The sequence below is a fragment of the Lycium barbarum genome, chromosome 5, assembly GCF_019175385.1.
Source record: "Lycium barbarum isolate Lr01 chromosome 5, ASM1917538v2, whole genome shotgun sequence".
NCBI lineage: Eukaryota > Viridiplantae > Streptophyta > Magnoliopsida > Solanales > Solanaceae > Lycium > Lycium barbarum.
Window position 1 is genome coordinate 121,909,698 of NC_083341.1, and position 13,412 is coordinate 121,923,109.

Genomic DNA, 13,412 nt, shown 5'->3' on the forward strand with positions numbered 1-13,412 from the left:
CTTAGCTGACTAGAGAGACCGCAATTTCAGCAGAAAGATTTGGCAGGATTGTACCATGATGATGTACTAAAGGAAGCACATATCTGGACACAACCGAAAAAAGTATTATTAAAAGACTAGCATAATTCATAGACGATCCAAAAGATGACACACCACCTCTTCACTTAGGCATTGATAAAAAAAGAACAGGACAACTCAGTTGTCAACCACATGAGACTTCTTGCCACACTAGGCAAGTGCATTTGACCGTTAATTGCAAGCCGGACTATGCATGTGATTTAAAGCTGGACACTGGTGACTGGTGTGGTTGAGATGTCAGTTTTCGCAAGTTCCGTAAGTTTCATGTGAACTCATCATATAATGACAACACATATGCTGCAACATTTTGGCAATGCAGTAGAAGGTAAGAAAAGTGGGTTATTTTTCCATATGATATCATATCTCAGGCTTAGAACTAGTACAATTTCACAAGACAGAAATATTCGTGTCGACCTTAAGCATACTAGACGCTACAGCTAAAGTTACATAAAGTAAGACAACAATTATGCATCATTGCGTGTCTTCTCAATCTCGTCACTCGTCCGACAGACTTATTCGTTCACATGCAGATCTATTAACCCTTTCAAATTCCATCAATGCCATCATTTACCAATCTAGAGTTTGGCAAATTTAGGTTTTCTCTTCTGACGATATGCTGAAATTGCTTCTTTCAAGTCATCTGATAACAGGGTACCAGAATTCCATGTGGCAACATAATCTAGGCCTTGTTCCACTGTCAAATCCCTACTTTTCAGCAACACAGCTTTTGTTCCAATAACAGCAAGTGGAGACTTTGTAGCTATTTCTGCATTTTAATGAAAAAACATCAACAAACTTATTAGCTAGGTCTAAGTAATTACATAAAATAACAACATTCAAGAACTTAAGGACTAAGCTTGCTAAAAGATGATTTATTCACTAATGCCAGAGAGAACTGAGGAGGAACAAGAAGCAAGCTAGTAAAAAGGCCTGGTAAGTTACCAGAAAACTCATGTTAGAAGCAATGAGCGGAAAAGAATCTACAAGTGAGATTGATGGACCACATACATTTTACTCAGCAGGGAACCACACGAGATTTTAAAAGATATACTTTAATGACATCAGTTCAAACTTCGGTCCCAAACCATGGAAGATAAGGTCCTACATCTTCCATTGCAGGGAAAGAAGGCAGTGTGATTCCGGCCTTCAGTGATTTTTAACTGAAGACGGCCTCACTAGATTTGAAAAAGGCATAAACTAACGGACACAGACTACCATAATAAATCAATGTTAGTACTGCACGTGCAGTAGGAAACGGGTAGGATAGAAGATCTGAACCGCCTTGGAGCTCTAGTTTCTTCGTCTTCAACATATTTAATCTTCAAATCCCCCTTTCAAGAATTTTCTTACATAAAGAGGACATCGTGAATAACATTTTTGCCTCCCTGTGTCTTACTATTTTTATCTCACAAAAACATGCAAAAGTTAATTTCAAATTCCTTTCTTGGGCAAAGATAAACCAACATAACAAAAGAAAGGATCATTCAGAAGTCAATGTTTTTGGGTTGACACTTGTTAAATAATCGAAGACATGTTGGATCGAGCCTTACCTACATGCCTTTTTCAACGTTTCACTCCGGGATGCTCCCCTCAACATACATGTGTCAGTATTGACTCTCATCTCTCAAGCACAACATAAAATAGAGAAAGTGAATCATAAGTTCCACTGCCTATTTCCCAACTGAGAGATGGAGGGCCAAGTTGTACACGTAGCACAACAACTGGGTGTCAAATGTGACCCAAATATTAGTGCGCCCAGAATTTTATGGGTTGGGCACAAGATAATTTAATAATGGGCTACCCTTTGACCCGTTTAATCATAACCCATTTTAAACAATCTCCAACTTAGCCCAAGTTCCTATGCCCAATTCAACCCACTATTTAACCACTTCGCTAAACTCCTTCCAGGCTTTGCCCAAATATTTTTCACCGGTACCTAGTGCTCACGATCCATGGCAGAAAATCAACTCAACTCCTTCAAACTTTGTATTCTGATATTTTCTTTTCTATATGAAGATATTTAGGAGTGTGGACTATTTCTACAATATATTGATGAATTATTAACTTCTATACCAAGTATTAGAGATATTGTTGAATGTTGAAGACCTGAAGAAAGAGTGTATTTTGGTCGTCACTTGGGACAGCTAATTATCCCCATATTGAATCAATTTCTTGTTAGTATGGTGGGCTATAGTGCAAATTGTGCAATTACAACGCGAAGAGTGTGATTGATATGCTGTCAATTTTCTTGTTTCAGGTTATGGTTTTTCAGTTTTACATACGTGATTAAAATGATTTTAATATATAATATATTACACATTTATGACAATAATTCGAGGGGACAAAACAACTACGACAACAATAAATATGCTTCAATCCCAAAACAAGTTGGTTACAAATTGGGCCGGTCATGACCCAACCCGGGCTTTAGCCCATTATAGCCCAAGTAAATGACCCGCCCATTTATTACTTCAGCTCATTTTAACCTCTCCAATTTCAGCCCCATCCACGGATTTGACACCCCTAGAATCAACAACTATGCATCAACATGAAATAAGTTAAGAGTTAGCTATATAAATCATCACTATCATATTACTCTATTTAAGCTTATCCCCGCCTGATGTTATATAAGAGTTGCTAAGTTGTACTCATAAACTTGTAAAAGGCTCTCGGGGAAGGAGGGGAAGATGAAGTTAATCCTAAGTAGTTAAAGCTGATATAAAGTGAGCCTCCGCCAAAATAACAATTAATTTATCGATTTCAATTCACGTGAACCTATTTGACTGGGCACGGACGTTAACAAAGGAGGAAGGACTTTTGAAACAACTAGTGTTAAACATGTCATAAGATTTGTGTGGCTATAAGGCTTTTGAAACTTGTGGTCTTACACATCTAAAATATTGTCATTATGGGTAAAATGTGAAGTTTGAGTCAAATTGTTTCCAAATTTAGAAAAGATTCATCCTTTTTGAGACGGAAAAGGAAATTTACCATAAAATTGGAATGGAGGGAGCACACAGTTTTATGACCTAAGAATTCCAGCATGTATACATACTTTTTGTGCTCTTTAGATGTGAATTCAAGTCAAACATATCGTGAATAATAAGCCATCGACATAGATATGATTTGTCACATAGTTCTTCAAAATCAGGTTCCCTCTAGGAGGGAACAAGACACACATGCTTTCATTGTGCTGCATAGGTTAAAACTATGGTTGAACCTGGTTTTATGTCGTGTTTTTATGTCGTGTGTGTCTCTCTCTATGTGTGTGGCTAAATATACACTTATATACATCTATTAGCCGCACTCAATCCATACCCCTGACTCCTAAAATTTATGTGATGAAGTATCCGTTCTCTAGATGCAACCGTATTAGGTACCCACACCCGAGCACAAGCAACATAGATGGTAACACGAGGTCCTCGTAAGGAGTTAGCATGTGTAAGATGCTAGAAAACTGAAGTGCAATTAGCTCCACAGATAAAGAGAAACGGAAAAGATTGCACTTATTTATTTTATTTTTTTGATGAAGAAAAAGATGGCACTTTTTCGTGTATCTCTCTTCAAACATTCAAAATACTGATCATAGAGAACTATGCCATTCCAACTTGCAGGAAGAGAACCTAAGGTCATGCCTTTAGGATAGTGAGAAACTACTTTAAGCCCTCAACCGTAAGAGATGTATGTTTATATTGTATAAGTCAAGGACTACTTTAAGGTACAAAGGAAAAATGCTCCCAGACACAGATTCCCAGGTAAGCAAAATAGATCCAGATCTGATTCTCTCTCCTCAAACCACCATCACAGCCCTCACTCCAGCATGACTCCAGCTCTCTCTCTCCTCCATAGCCTCCATCTACAGCTTTTTCTCTCTCTCCTCCATAGCCTCCATCTACAGCTTTTTCACTCTCCTCCATAGCCTCCATCTGATGCTTTTTCTAGTTCATCAAAGCTAAATATGGTATTCAAGACCACTGGACTGCAAAGAAAAGCAATGAACCACATGGTGTTGGCGTATGGAAACACATCAGTAGTCTCCAAGAGGAATTCTTCCAGGCTGTCTCATTCAAGGCTGGAAATGGGCTCAAGATCAGATTTTGGCAGGACAAATGGCTTGGGGACACTTTAGTAAAAGATTTATTTCCCTCACTATTTCTGATAGCTTCTAACAAAGAAGCAACATTAGCTCAATATAGAGTTAACAACTGTTGGACACCAATTTTAAGGAGAAACTTACAGGATTGGGAAGTTGATGATTTTCTTTCTCTATTAGAAAGTTTGGGACAAAGTACTTTGGTGGCAGATTTTCAGGACAGAATACTCTGGGGCAATTCTAAGGAAAAGATTTTCACTGTGAAGGAATGTTACAACAACTGGTGCTCTCAAAATAGCCTTTTAGAGGTTTGGCCTTGGAAGCTTGTATGGAGAACCAGACAGCCTCTCAGAGTTACTTGCTTCACTTGGACTGCACTGAAGGAAGCATGCCTAACACAAGACAATCTTAGAAGGAGAGGTGTAATAGTTGTTAACATGTGTACCATGTGCAAGCAGACCAATGAAAGTGTCAACCATCTATTTTTGCACTGCCCTGCAGCAGCTAGCCTCTGGTTTTTCTTCTACTCTATGCTTGGTCTACAATGGGTAATGCCCTTCAACATCAAAGATGCATATGCTAGCTGGATACTCTGGAGAGTTGACAAATCCATTAAAAGAATTTGGAGAATGATCCCAGCAGTAATTTTTTGGACCCTATGGAAGGAGAGAAATAACAGATGCTTTGAAGGAATCTCAACTCCTATTTGCTCTCTAAAGTCTAGGTGTTTAGTTAGTCTTTTTAGTCGGCATTTTTTTGCCCCTGTAAACAATGTGGGTAACTTTCTAGATTTTATCAGCTCCTTTTCTCTAGTTCAGTAGAGATAGGATATCTTTAGATTGTTCTACAGGTTTTGCCAAGCTTGCCAGCTTTTCCCATTTGTAACCTTGCATCTTCTTGATGTTTTACTAATGAATTTTATTACTTTACCAAAAAAAAAAAAAAGTCAAGGACTACTTTAAGCCCTCAACCGTAAGAGATGTATGTTTATATTGTATAAGTCAAAGACTAGAGTACAAGAAGAAAAATGGCAAAAAGAAGTCTAAATTAAGAGACGATAAAATAAATCTGTTTTATTAAAATCCTATCACTGACTATAAAATCCATGCATAAACAAAGCTAATAAAAGGTAAAAAAATGCTTCAATTAATGGAAGGGAATATTCCAACATCTGCTGGGGTACTTATTACGTTGACATTTGCTCCAAAGTTCCAGGACAGCAGCTCATATATCATGCCAACAAGCCAAAGATGAAATCTTGCTAATAAATTTTTTGTAAAGTTGAAAGAGTCGAGAATTATCAATTCATGGTCAAGTAGCTATGTTTATCATGATGGGGGAAGCAATTAAAGAGTAGAGAACTTCAGATGAGCAATACTTTTGCCTTATTGCTTTGCACCAACATCCATTAGGTCCTTCTAAAGCATGGAGGACAAAAAAAGGCCTATATGTGAAGAAGCCATGGAGGAGGGAATATGAATGCCAAGTGAGATTTAGCACCATTTCTACATGAAGGCGATAAGATGGGCAAAGTGCAATTCCCACCATAGCCTTGAAAATCCTCAGGTAATGAAATTATAGATGGTTTCTAGTGTCAGTACTCAATAGCTGACAACCCAAAGTTCATACTCACTAGTCATTAGTTAACATATAATATATCACTATTGAGAAGCAAAGTAAATTTACATATTAGCTAATACTGTAGATGCCTAGATGTTAAATGGTACATGGTCTACCAAGTATTCTGTGATTTTCACTTTATAGATTTCATAACATCCTTTCAAAACTTAGTATGAAAGCTTTTCACAGGATATCATGATGCACTTAAATTCAAATTCTAAGCTGTTTCTTGACATGCTACTTCACTAGAACTTGCTTAGTGTACAATCTTCTAAAATAACTTAATTAGCCATCAACATAGAACAAGAACAATGTATTAGTTTTTCAACCAAGAAATATAGAAGTGAAGATGTAAATTAAAAAAAAATGGAACTTTACTACTCCTTCCGTCCCAATTTGACTGGGCACGGAGTTCAAGAAAAAGAGGGAGACTTTTGAATTTTGTGGTCTTAAATTAACAATGTGTAGTCCTTTAAATCTTGTGGTCTTAAACTTGTCACGTGCTCACTCTGTCCATTTTTACTTGTCATGTTTGACTTGGCACACCTCTTAAGGAGCAATCAATCAAATATACATTAACATTAAAAGTTGTGTAGCATTGTAGCCACTAACAATTCTCTCAAAGTTTCCAACCCAATAAAGAATAACAAGGGTAAAATAGGTATGAAATGGTAAAATTATCTCTTGGTTTCCTTGACTGGACAAGTAAAAATAGTCTTCTATTTTTAGTATACTGGACAAGTAAAAATGAAAGGAGGGAGTATAATGTTGGAATTGTCAACTTACTAAACACTCTTTTTGGGACAGACAAAAAAAAAAAAAAAAGTAAAACAGTCAAATTGGGACAGGGAGTACTCCCTCCGTTCATTACTTGTCCATTATACAAAAAATAAATTTTACTTTTACTTGTCCACTTCAGCATATCAAGAAAAAGGCAAACTTATTTTTTCTTGTTTTTTCCCTTAACATTAAATTACTCATTTTCAAATCATTTCTCAAATCTATTGAAACTCTACACCAATTAATATGAGTATTATGGTAAAATGCATACTTCATTATTACTCTCTCAATCCAATATTACTTGTTCACAAACCATAAATAAAAATGGATTTTTACTACATTACCCTTATCTCTCCAATAAATTACATTCTATTGGTTACTTTTAAAAACAACTAATGTTAAGGACAAAATAGGAAATTGACAAGTATTTTGGGAAGGATATTTTTATTGATGTGGATAACTAATATGGGACGGGGGGAGTAAATCTTAAAAGGAGGCTGCAAAGTCCAAAGTGAACAAAGTAAAAGTGAACGGAGGGAGTAGAAAAAAAAAAAATAATAAGGGAAATGACAGCCTTACCCTCAGCAACAACTTTGACACCTTCCTCCAAAGCCTCCTTAGAACTAAAAACCCTAGACACCAATCCCAAACTTTTAGCTTCATCACCATTAAACCTCCTCCCAGTTAAAGCCAGTTCCATCGCATTTCCAAACCCTACAATTAGAGGTGCCAAAATTAGCCCATGAAAACATAATCCACCCAACCCATCCATGCTTACCATCTATTTATTAGCTCAGCCCATTTCAGCTCAGCCCAAGCCCAAATTGACTCGTGAGTAATCTTGTGAAAATGTTTTCAATTTTTTTATTTGACATGTTATATATATAGCTATTATAAAGAAAAATAATAATTTCATAAGGTACAAAATATTATAAAAGAACAAATAAAGCAATTAAAACTTAATAAGAATTGAGTAGATTGGGCTATGACCCGCATTTTAGCCCAATTAACTTTTGACATCATTTATTAAAGGACAATTTGCAAGATTGCCCTTGGGGGTGGTCTTTAATTTTTGTCCCCCAAATTGGTGGTATTTAATTTTTGCCAAACACTAAAAATCAGTTTCGGGTTTGAAACTCTGCTCAATCAAAAATTAAGGTGCCGTTTGGCCATAAAAATTATTCACTTTTTTCCGGAATTTTTTTTCACTTTTTTTACTTTTGGGCGTTTGGCCATAAATATTCGGAATACAACTTGAAGTTAGTATTCCGGAATACCAAAAACAAGAAAAACTTGTTTTTCAAAATTTTTTTACTTTTTACAACTCCAACTCCAACTTCAAAAATTCCAAAAAAGTGAATATGTGTTTGGACATGCTTGAGACAGAATTTCAAACTCTACCTTAAGGTGTAGAGTTTTGGCCAAAATTCTGTCTTGCGAATCCAAACTTCTACCATCTATTTTTTACTGAGCTGGATTCGAATTCAAAATCTCTGCATATTAGGCAAAGGGTAAAAATTAAAGACCACCCGAAAAGGACAATCCGTGCAAAACCCGATTATTTATTAAATCAGCTGATTTGAGAGCTATACCTACAATAGTGGGAAGCCTCTGAAGCGTCCCTAAATCGGCGGGAATAGCTAAATCCACCTCTTTGACAGAGAAAAAAGCATCAGAAGAACAAAACCTAATATCACAAGCAGTAATTATATCAATAGCACCACCAATACACGCGCCATGTACACTCGCAATCACCGGCTTACGGCAACACTCTAAGGCAGTAATAGCCTCTTGCAGGAACTTGATATGTCGCCTGAGCCTCTCCACTTTGCGGCCGCAATCGGTTTGCTTGAAGCCATCGGCTAGGGTTTGCAAGTCGATGCCGGAACAGAAGTGCTTGCCGGAGCCGGCTAGGATTATGACGCCGACATCGGGGTTTTGATCGAGTGTGGTGAGGGCTCTTGGGAATTCAGTGAAGAAGTCTTGGGATAGTGCGTTGACGTGGTTCGGTCCGTTTAGGTATAAGTGGTAGACCCGAGAATTTGGGCAGTTTTGGATGATTTGAAGTGATTTGTATTCCTCCTCCATTGTTTCCTGCTAAAGGTAACTCCTGCTCACTGGGTTTAATTTCTACTTACAAATGGAAAATTCAATTCGGCTTCCTTTTAACCCCCTGTTTTTGGATGGCTGTTTCCCGTGGCTCATTATTGTATTGTTTTTACGAACCCGTGTTTATTTCTATTGTTTTTTAAACGGAAAAGGACCTAAAATATCCTTAGATTTGATGCAATTAGATTTGATGCAAAAATATCTGAGTAAAATACCTTCCATGTTAATCTTTGGGGCTTAAAATACCCTTATTTTTACCGGACTCGTGATTTCATTTACCGAAAAGGGCCTAAAATACTACATTAAAGACATGTTTTAGCCCCTGAATTTGGCACGAAAACTCAGTTTGGAAACTATACTTAACTTATATTTATTTACCCCCCTTAACAACTTACGTTTTAATTATTTTCCCCTTCTAGCGGCCCAGACCAGTTGAGGGCTGGGTAGTGTTAGACACGCGCGAGGTAATTGGTCCACGTCATTATTTAATTCCCCAACTTATTTTTACCCGTCCCCACATAAAAACCCGACCCAGCCCCAATTAACCCGACCCATCCCAAACAAAATACCCATCGTCGGTTCCAATCGACACTTTTTCCCTTTTCACTCCTCAACCAAACTTTCACTCTACACAAACCGATCATTGCAAAGTTAAAAATCCAAAATATACGTAAATCTTGTCGTTTCTGAGTGATATTGAAGATTAGTTAGCCACAAAGGTACACGATTCTTGTTGTTCGTGTTAGGGTTTGTCTAGATTTCGATAGATTTTGATTTTACTGTTTTTCAGTTGTAAAATTTTTATCTTTAACTTCGTTTTCTTTTTTTTGGTGTAAATGGTAACTGAGAGCCCGTTTGGATTGGCTTATAAGTTGCTTATAAGCTGTTTTCAGCTTTTTTGAGTGTTTGGCTGGCCAGTTTAAAGTCATTTTCTGCTTAAAATAAGCTCAAAAAAATAATTAGGCCCATTTGACTTAGCTTATCTAAAGCAGCTTATAAGCTGAAAACAACTTATAAGCCAAAAAAAAAAAAAGTTAGACTATTCCAACTTATTTTTTTTAGCTTATAAGCTGTTTGCAGCTTATAGGCATAAGCCCATCCAAACAGGCTCTGAATCTTGTTTTTTCACTTGTTTGGTGCAAATGGTAACTGAATCTCGTTTTCATTTGTTTTTAATTTTAGGTTTTGTGAAGAAAATGGGCGATGTGTTTATGACTTTGAGGTTTAACCACAGAGGTAATTTAGAAAAAACCCCTCGTATTAAGTATGTTGGAGGTATTGTGACAGATTATTTTGATGTTGATCTTGATAAATTCTCTTATTTTGAGTTTGTTTACTATGTTAAAGAAATCGGTTATAATGTTTCATCTTGTTGTGTATGTACCACCTAAATGTCGATTTGTAGTAGAAGTTAAAAGTGATAGGGACATTATTGGTATTTCACCTCAATTAAAAAACGGAGATATTGTTGTAATTTTTGTGACTCATCTTGTTGAGGAACTTATTGTGGTCCCCCCTGCTCTTCCACCTATTACCCCTGTGGGTGGGGAATCTTTTACTGCTTTTGATAACCCCATATGTGAAGATATAAATGAAAAGGTTGGGGCAGGTGAAGGTAGTCAAACATTTGGGGGTAGTGAAGGCTTAGGGTTTGAAGAGGCTGCTGGTCTTGATGAATCCTTGGGTGGGACTGAGGCTGCTACTACAGTTGTCGTACGCCAAAGCACCTAATTGTGCTGTATCAAGCCTCTCTCAAAAGGGCAGAAAAGGATGCCGAAGCAAATTTTATTTCTGAAGATAATGTTGAGCCCATGCATCTATATGTGACAGATTTCTTTGAACTCCCTGAAGGAAAAATAGATCATTTGATCGGTGATGGATCTGTAAAAACTTAGATATTTCATACGTGTCGTTTGTATGTGGTTATGTTTCCATGTTTATGTAAATGAAGTGTGTGTAATGCTTTGTTTAAATAGTAATATATATAATAAAATGTGTATAATGCTTTGCCTAATCATAATATCTACTTCGATATTCACTTTATCTATTATTTCATTTTGAAGAATCTATGGAAATTCCTCAAATTTTATTTGGATCAATGACCAATCATGAAGATATTTGTGTGATGGATAGTGGAACAACACATGCCATATTCAAATATGAGAAATACTTTTCTCACTTGCGTAGAAAACGGGGAAATATTAATACAATTTCTGGCAATTCGAAATTGATTGAAGGCTCCGGAAGAGCTACTATATTTCTGACTAAGGGGACGAAACTTGTTATAGAAGATGCATTATTCTCTACTAAATCCCCAAGAAACTTGTTAAGTTTCAAAGATATCCGCCGTAATGGATATCACGCTGAGACATTAAACGAAATAAATGATGAATATCTTGCCATTACAAAGAATGTATCCGGCCAGAAATATGTTTTGGAGAAATTGCCAACTTTGTCTTCTAGTCTGTATTATGCAAAAATTAGTACAATTGAAGCACACTCGATCGTAAACCAAAAGTTTAATGATTCAAGTACTTTTGTGCTTTGGCATGACCGAATAGGTCACCCTGGATCAATAATGATGAGACGAATTATTGAAAATTCAAATGGGCATCCACTTAAGAACCTGAAGATTCTTAAAAGTGGTGAATTTTCATGTGCTGCTTGTTATCAAGGTAAGTTGATAGCTAAGCCATCACCAATGAAAGTTGACATTGAATTCCCTGCTTTTCTAGAACGTATACATGGGGATATATGTGGACCTATTCATCCACCTTGTGGGTCATTCAGATATTTTATGGTCCTAATAGACACATCTTCAAGATGGTCTCATGTGTGCCTCCTATCGTCTCGAAACCTGGCGTTTGCGAAATTATTGGCACAAATAATACGCTTAAGGACACAGTGTCCGGATTATCCCATTAAGGCTATACGCCTCGATAATGCCGGAGAATTTACGTCTCAATCTTTTGATGATTATTGTTTATCAGTTGGGATAAAAGTTGAACATCCTGTAGCACATGTTCATACCCAAAATGGCCTTGCTGAGTCATTTATTAAACGACTACAATTGATAGCAAGACCACTACTTATGATAACACGGTTGCCCACTACCGTCTGGGGACATGCTATCTTACATGCAGCATCTCTTATTCGTCTCAGACCGACTCATTATAATAAATACTCCCCGTCACAATTAGTATTTGGTCATGAACCAAATATTGCTCATCTCCGAATCTTTGGCTGTGCTGTATATGTGCCTGTAGCACCACCACATCGTACTAAGATGGGCCCCCAAAGAAGGTTAGGTATATATGTTGGGTTTGAATCACCCTCTATTATTCGCTATCTTGAGCCATTGACGGGAGATTTATTCACTGCCCGATTTGCAGATTGTCGATTTGATGAAATAAATTTTCCACAATTAGGGGGAGAGAGAAAAGAAATCAAAAGAGAAATTGTGTGGAAAGTTCCATCACTATCTCATTTTGATCCACGTACCCCCATATGTGAACAGGAGATCCAGAAGATCATTCACTTGCAAAAAATAGCAAATCAAATGCCAGACGCATTTACTGATTTGAAAAGGATAACTAAGTCACATATCCCTGCAGAGAATGTGCCTATCCGAATTGATGTCCCAAAGGGAAAATCTACTAGTGTCATAGCCTCTGAATCTCATGCACGCCTGAAGCGTGATAGGCCATTGGGTTCTAAGGATAAAAATACTAGAAAAAGAAACACGAAGAATGATCAAAATGACACTATGAAAGAATATCATGAAGATATTCAAGATCTGACTAATCCTGATACTCCTGAAGATATTAGGGAACCCGAGACTCAAGTAAATAAAGAACTATCATTGAATTCTTCTGGTGATGGGATAAATTTGAATCGATCGAAGATTATGGTGGATAATGTTTTTGCATATAATGTTGCACTAAATATTATGAAAGACATTGACGATCAGGAACCCCAATCTGTCGAAGAATGTCGACGAAGATATGATTGGCTGATAACGTCCAAATACACTCCTCAAAGAGAAAGTGTACACGGTCGTATGCAATATATTTACCCAACTATGAGTCGGGGTCGATCCCACAGGGAACAATATGCTAGGCGATTAAGAAAGTAAGGAACTTTCACCAACTAAGCTAAAGCCAAACGATAGATAATATTTTGGGTTTTTGAGAAAGATTCTAACTAATGCGGAAATGTAAACTAACCTAGAAAGCGAGTAAAATGATCAATGGCCACAAGCATGGATAATCGGATATTATACTCAAGTAATGATCCAACGTATTTTACGATTTTACAACTAAGAGCGGGTTTGTGTTGATAGATAATGATATCTAAAATCTCATTGAAAGTCTTCCAACCAAATCAATGAATTTTACTCTAAGCTTTTCCAAGCCTTAGAGTGTGATATTAGGCACAATCAATTTAACCTCAAGTAACTATCCTCTTCCGAGCTCAAGTTATTAGATGAGTTTAATGATCCAAATTCTTGTTAATTAATCTTTCCCAACCTAAATTTCCTCTTCCGAGCTCAATCTAAGTAAATGGGTGAGTCCTAGGGTTAGCTAATCCCTTTGGAAACATTCAAGAACGAGATTAATTAAATCAACAAAGACCCACTTCAATAGCAATAAGAATCATTCAATACATAAGCATAACAAGAGTTTCAAACCAAACTTTAATCAAGAATACTTTAATAAACGAGATTCAAGTT

The 13,412-nt window shown here is 36.8% G+C and overlaps 1 protein-coding gene across 1 annotated transcript; it reads right to left on the bottom strand.

The window, feature by feature from the left end:
* Window positions 1–399: 399 nt before the first annotated feature.
* LOC132641319 (delta(3,5)-Delta(2,4)-dienoyl-CoA isomerase, peroxisomal) lies at window positions 400–8,789 on the bottom strand. Its single transcript, XM_060358266.1, has 3 exons — window positions 8,164–8,789; window positions 7,151–7,285; window positions 400–844 (listed from the first exon to the last, which is right to left on the bottom strand). The coding sequence occupies exons 1-3, from the start codon at window positions 8,657–8,659 to the stop codon at window positions 654–656; spliced, it is 822 nt and encodes a 273-aa protein (XP_060214249.1). The 5' UTR covers window positions 8,660–8,789; the 3' UTR covers window positions 400–653.
* Between the last annotated feature and the right edge of the window lie 4,623 nt (window positions 8,790–13,412).

Excerpts from the sequence above, each read along its gene's own strand:
- LOC132641319 (XM_060358266.1), bottom strand. The coding sequence starts at position 8,659 with ATGGAGGAGGAATACAAATCACTTCAAATCATCCAAAACTGCCCAAAT. Across the intron at positions 7,286-8,163 it reads GAGGCTTCCCACTATTGTAG|GGTTTGGAAATGCGATGGAA; the intron begins GTATAGCTCTCA and ends CTCTAATTGTAG. Across the intron at positions 845-7,150 it reads TGTCAAAGTTGTTGCTGAGG|AAATAGCTACAAAGTCTCCA; the intron begins GTAAGGCTGTCA and ends ATTAAAATGCAG.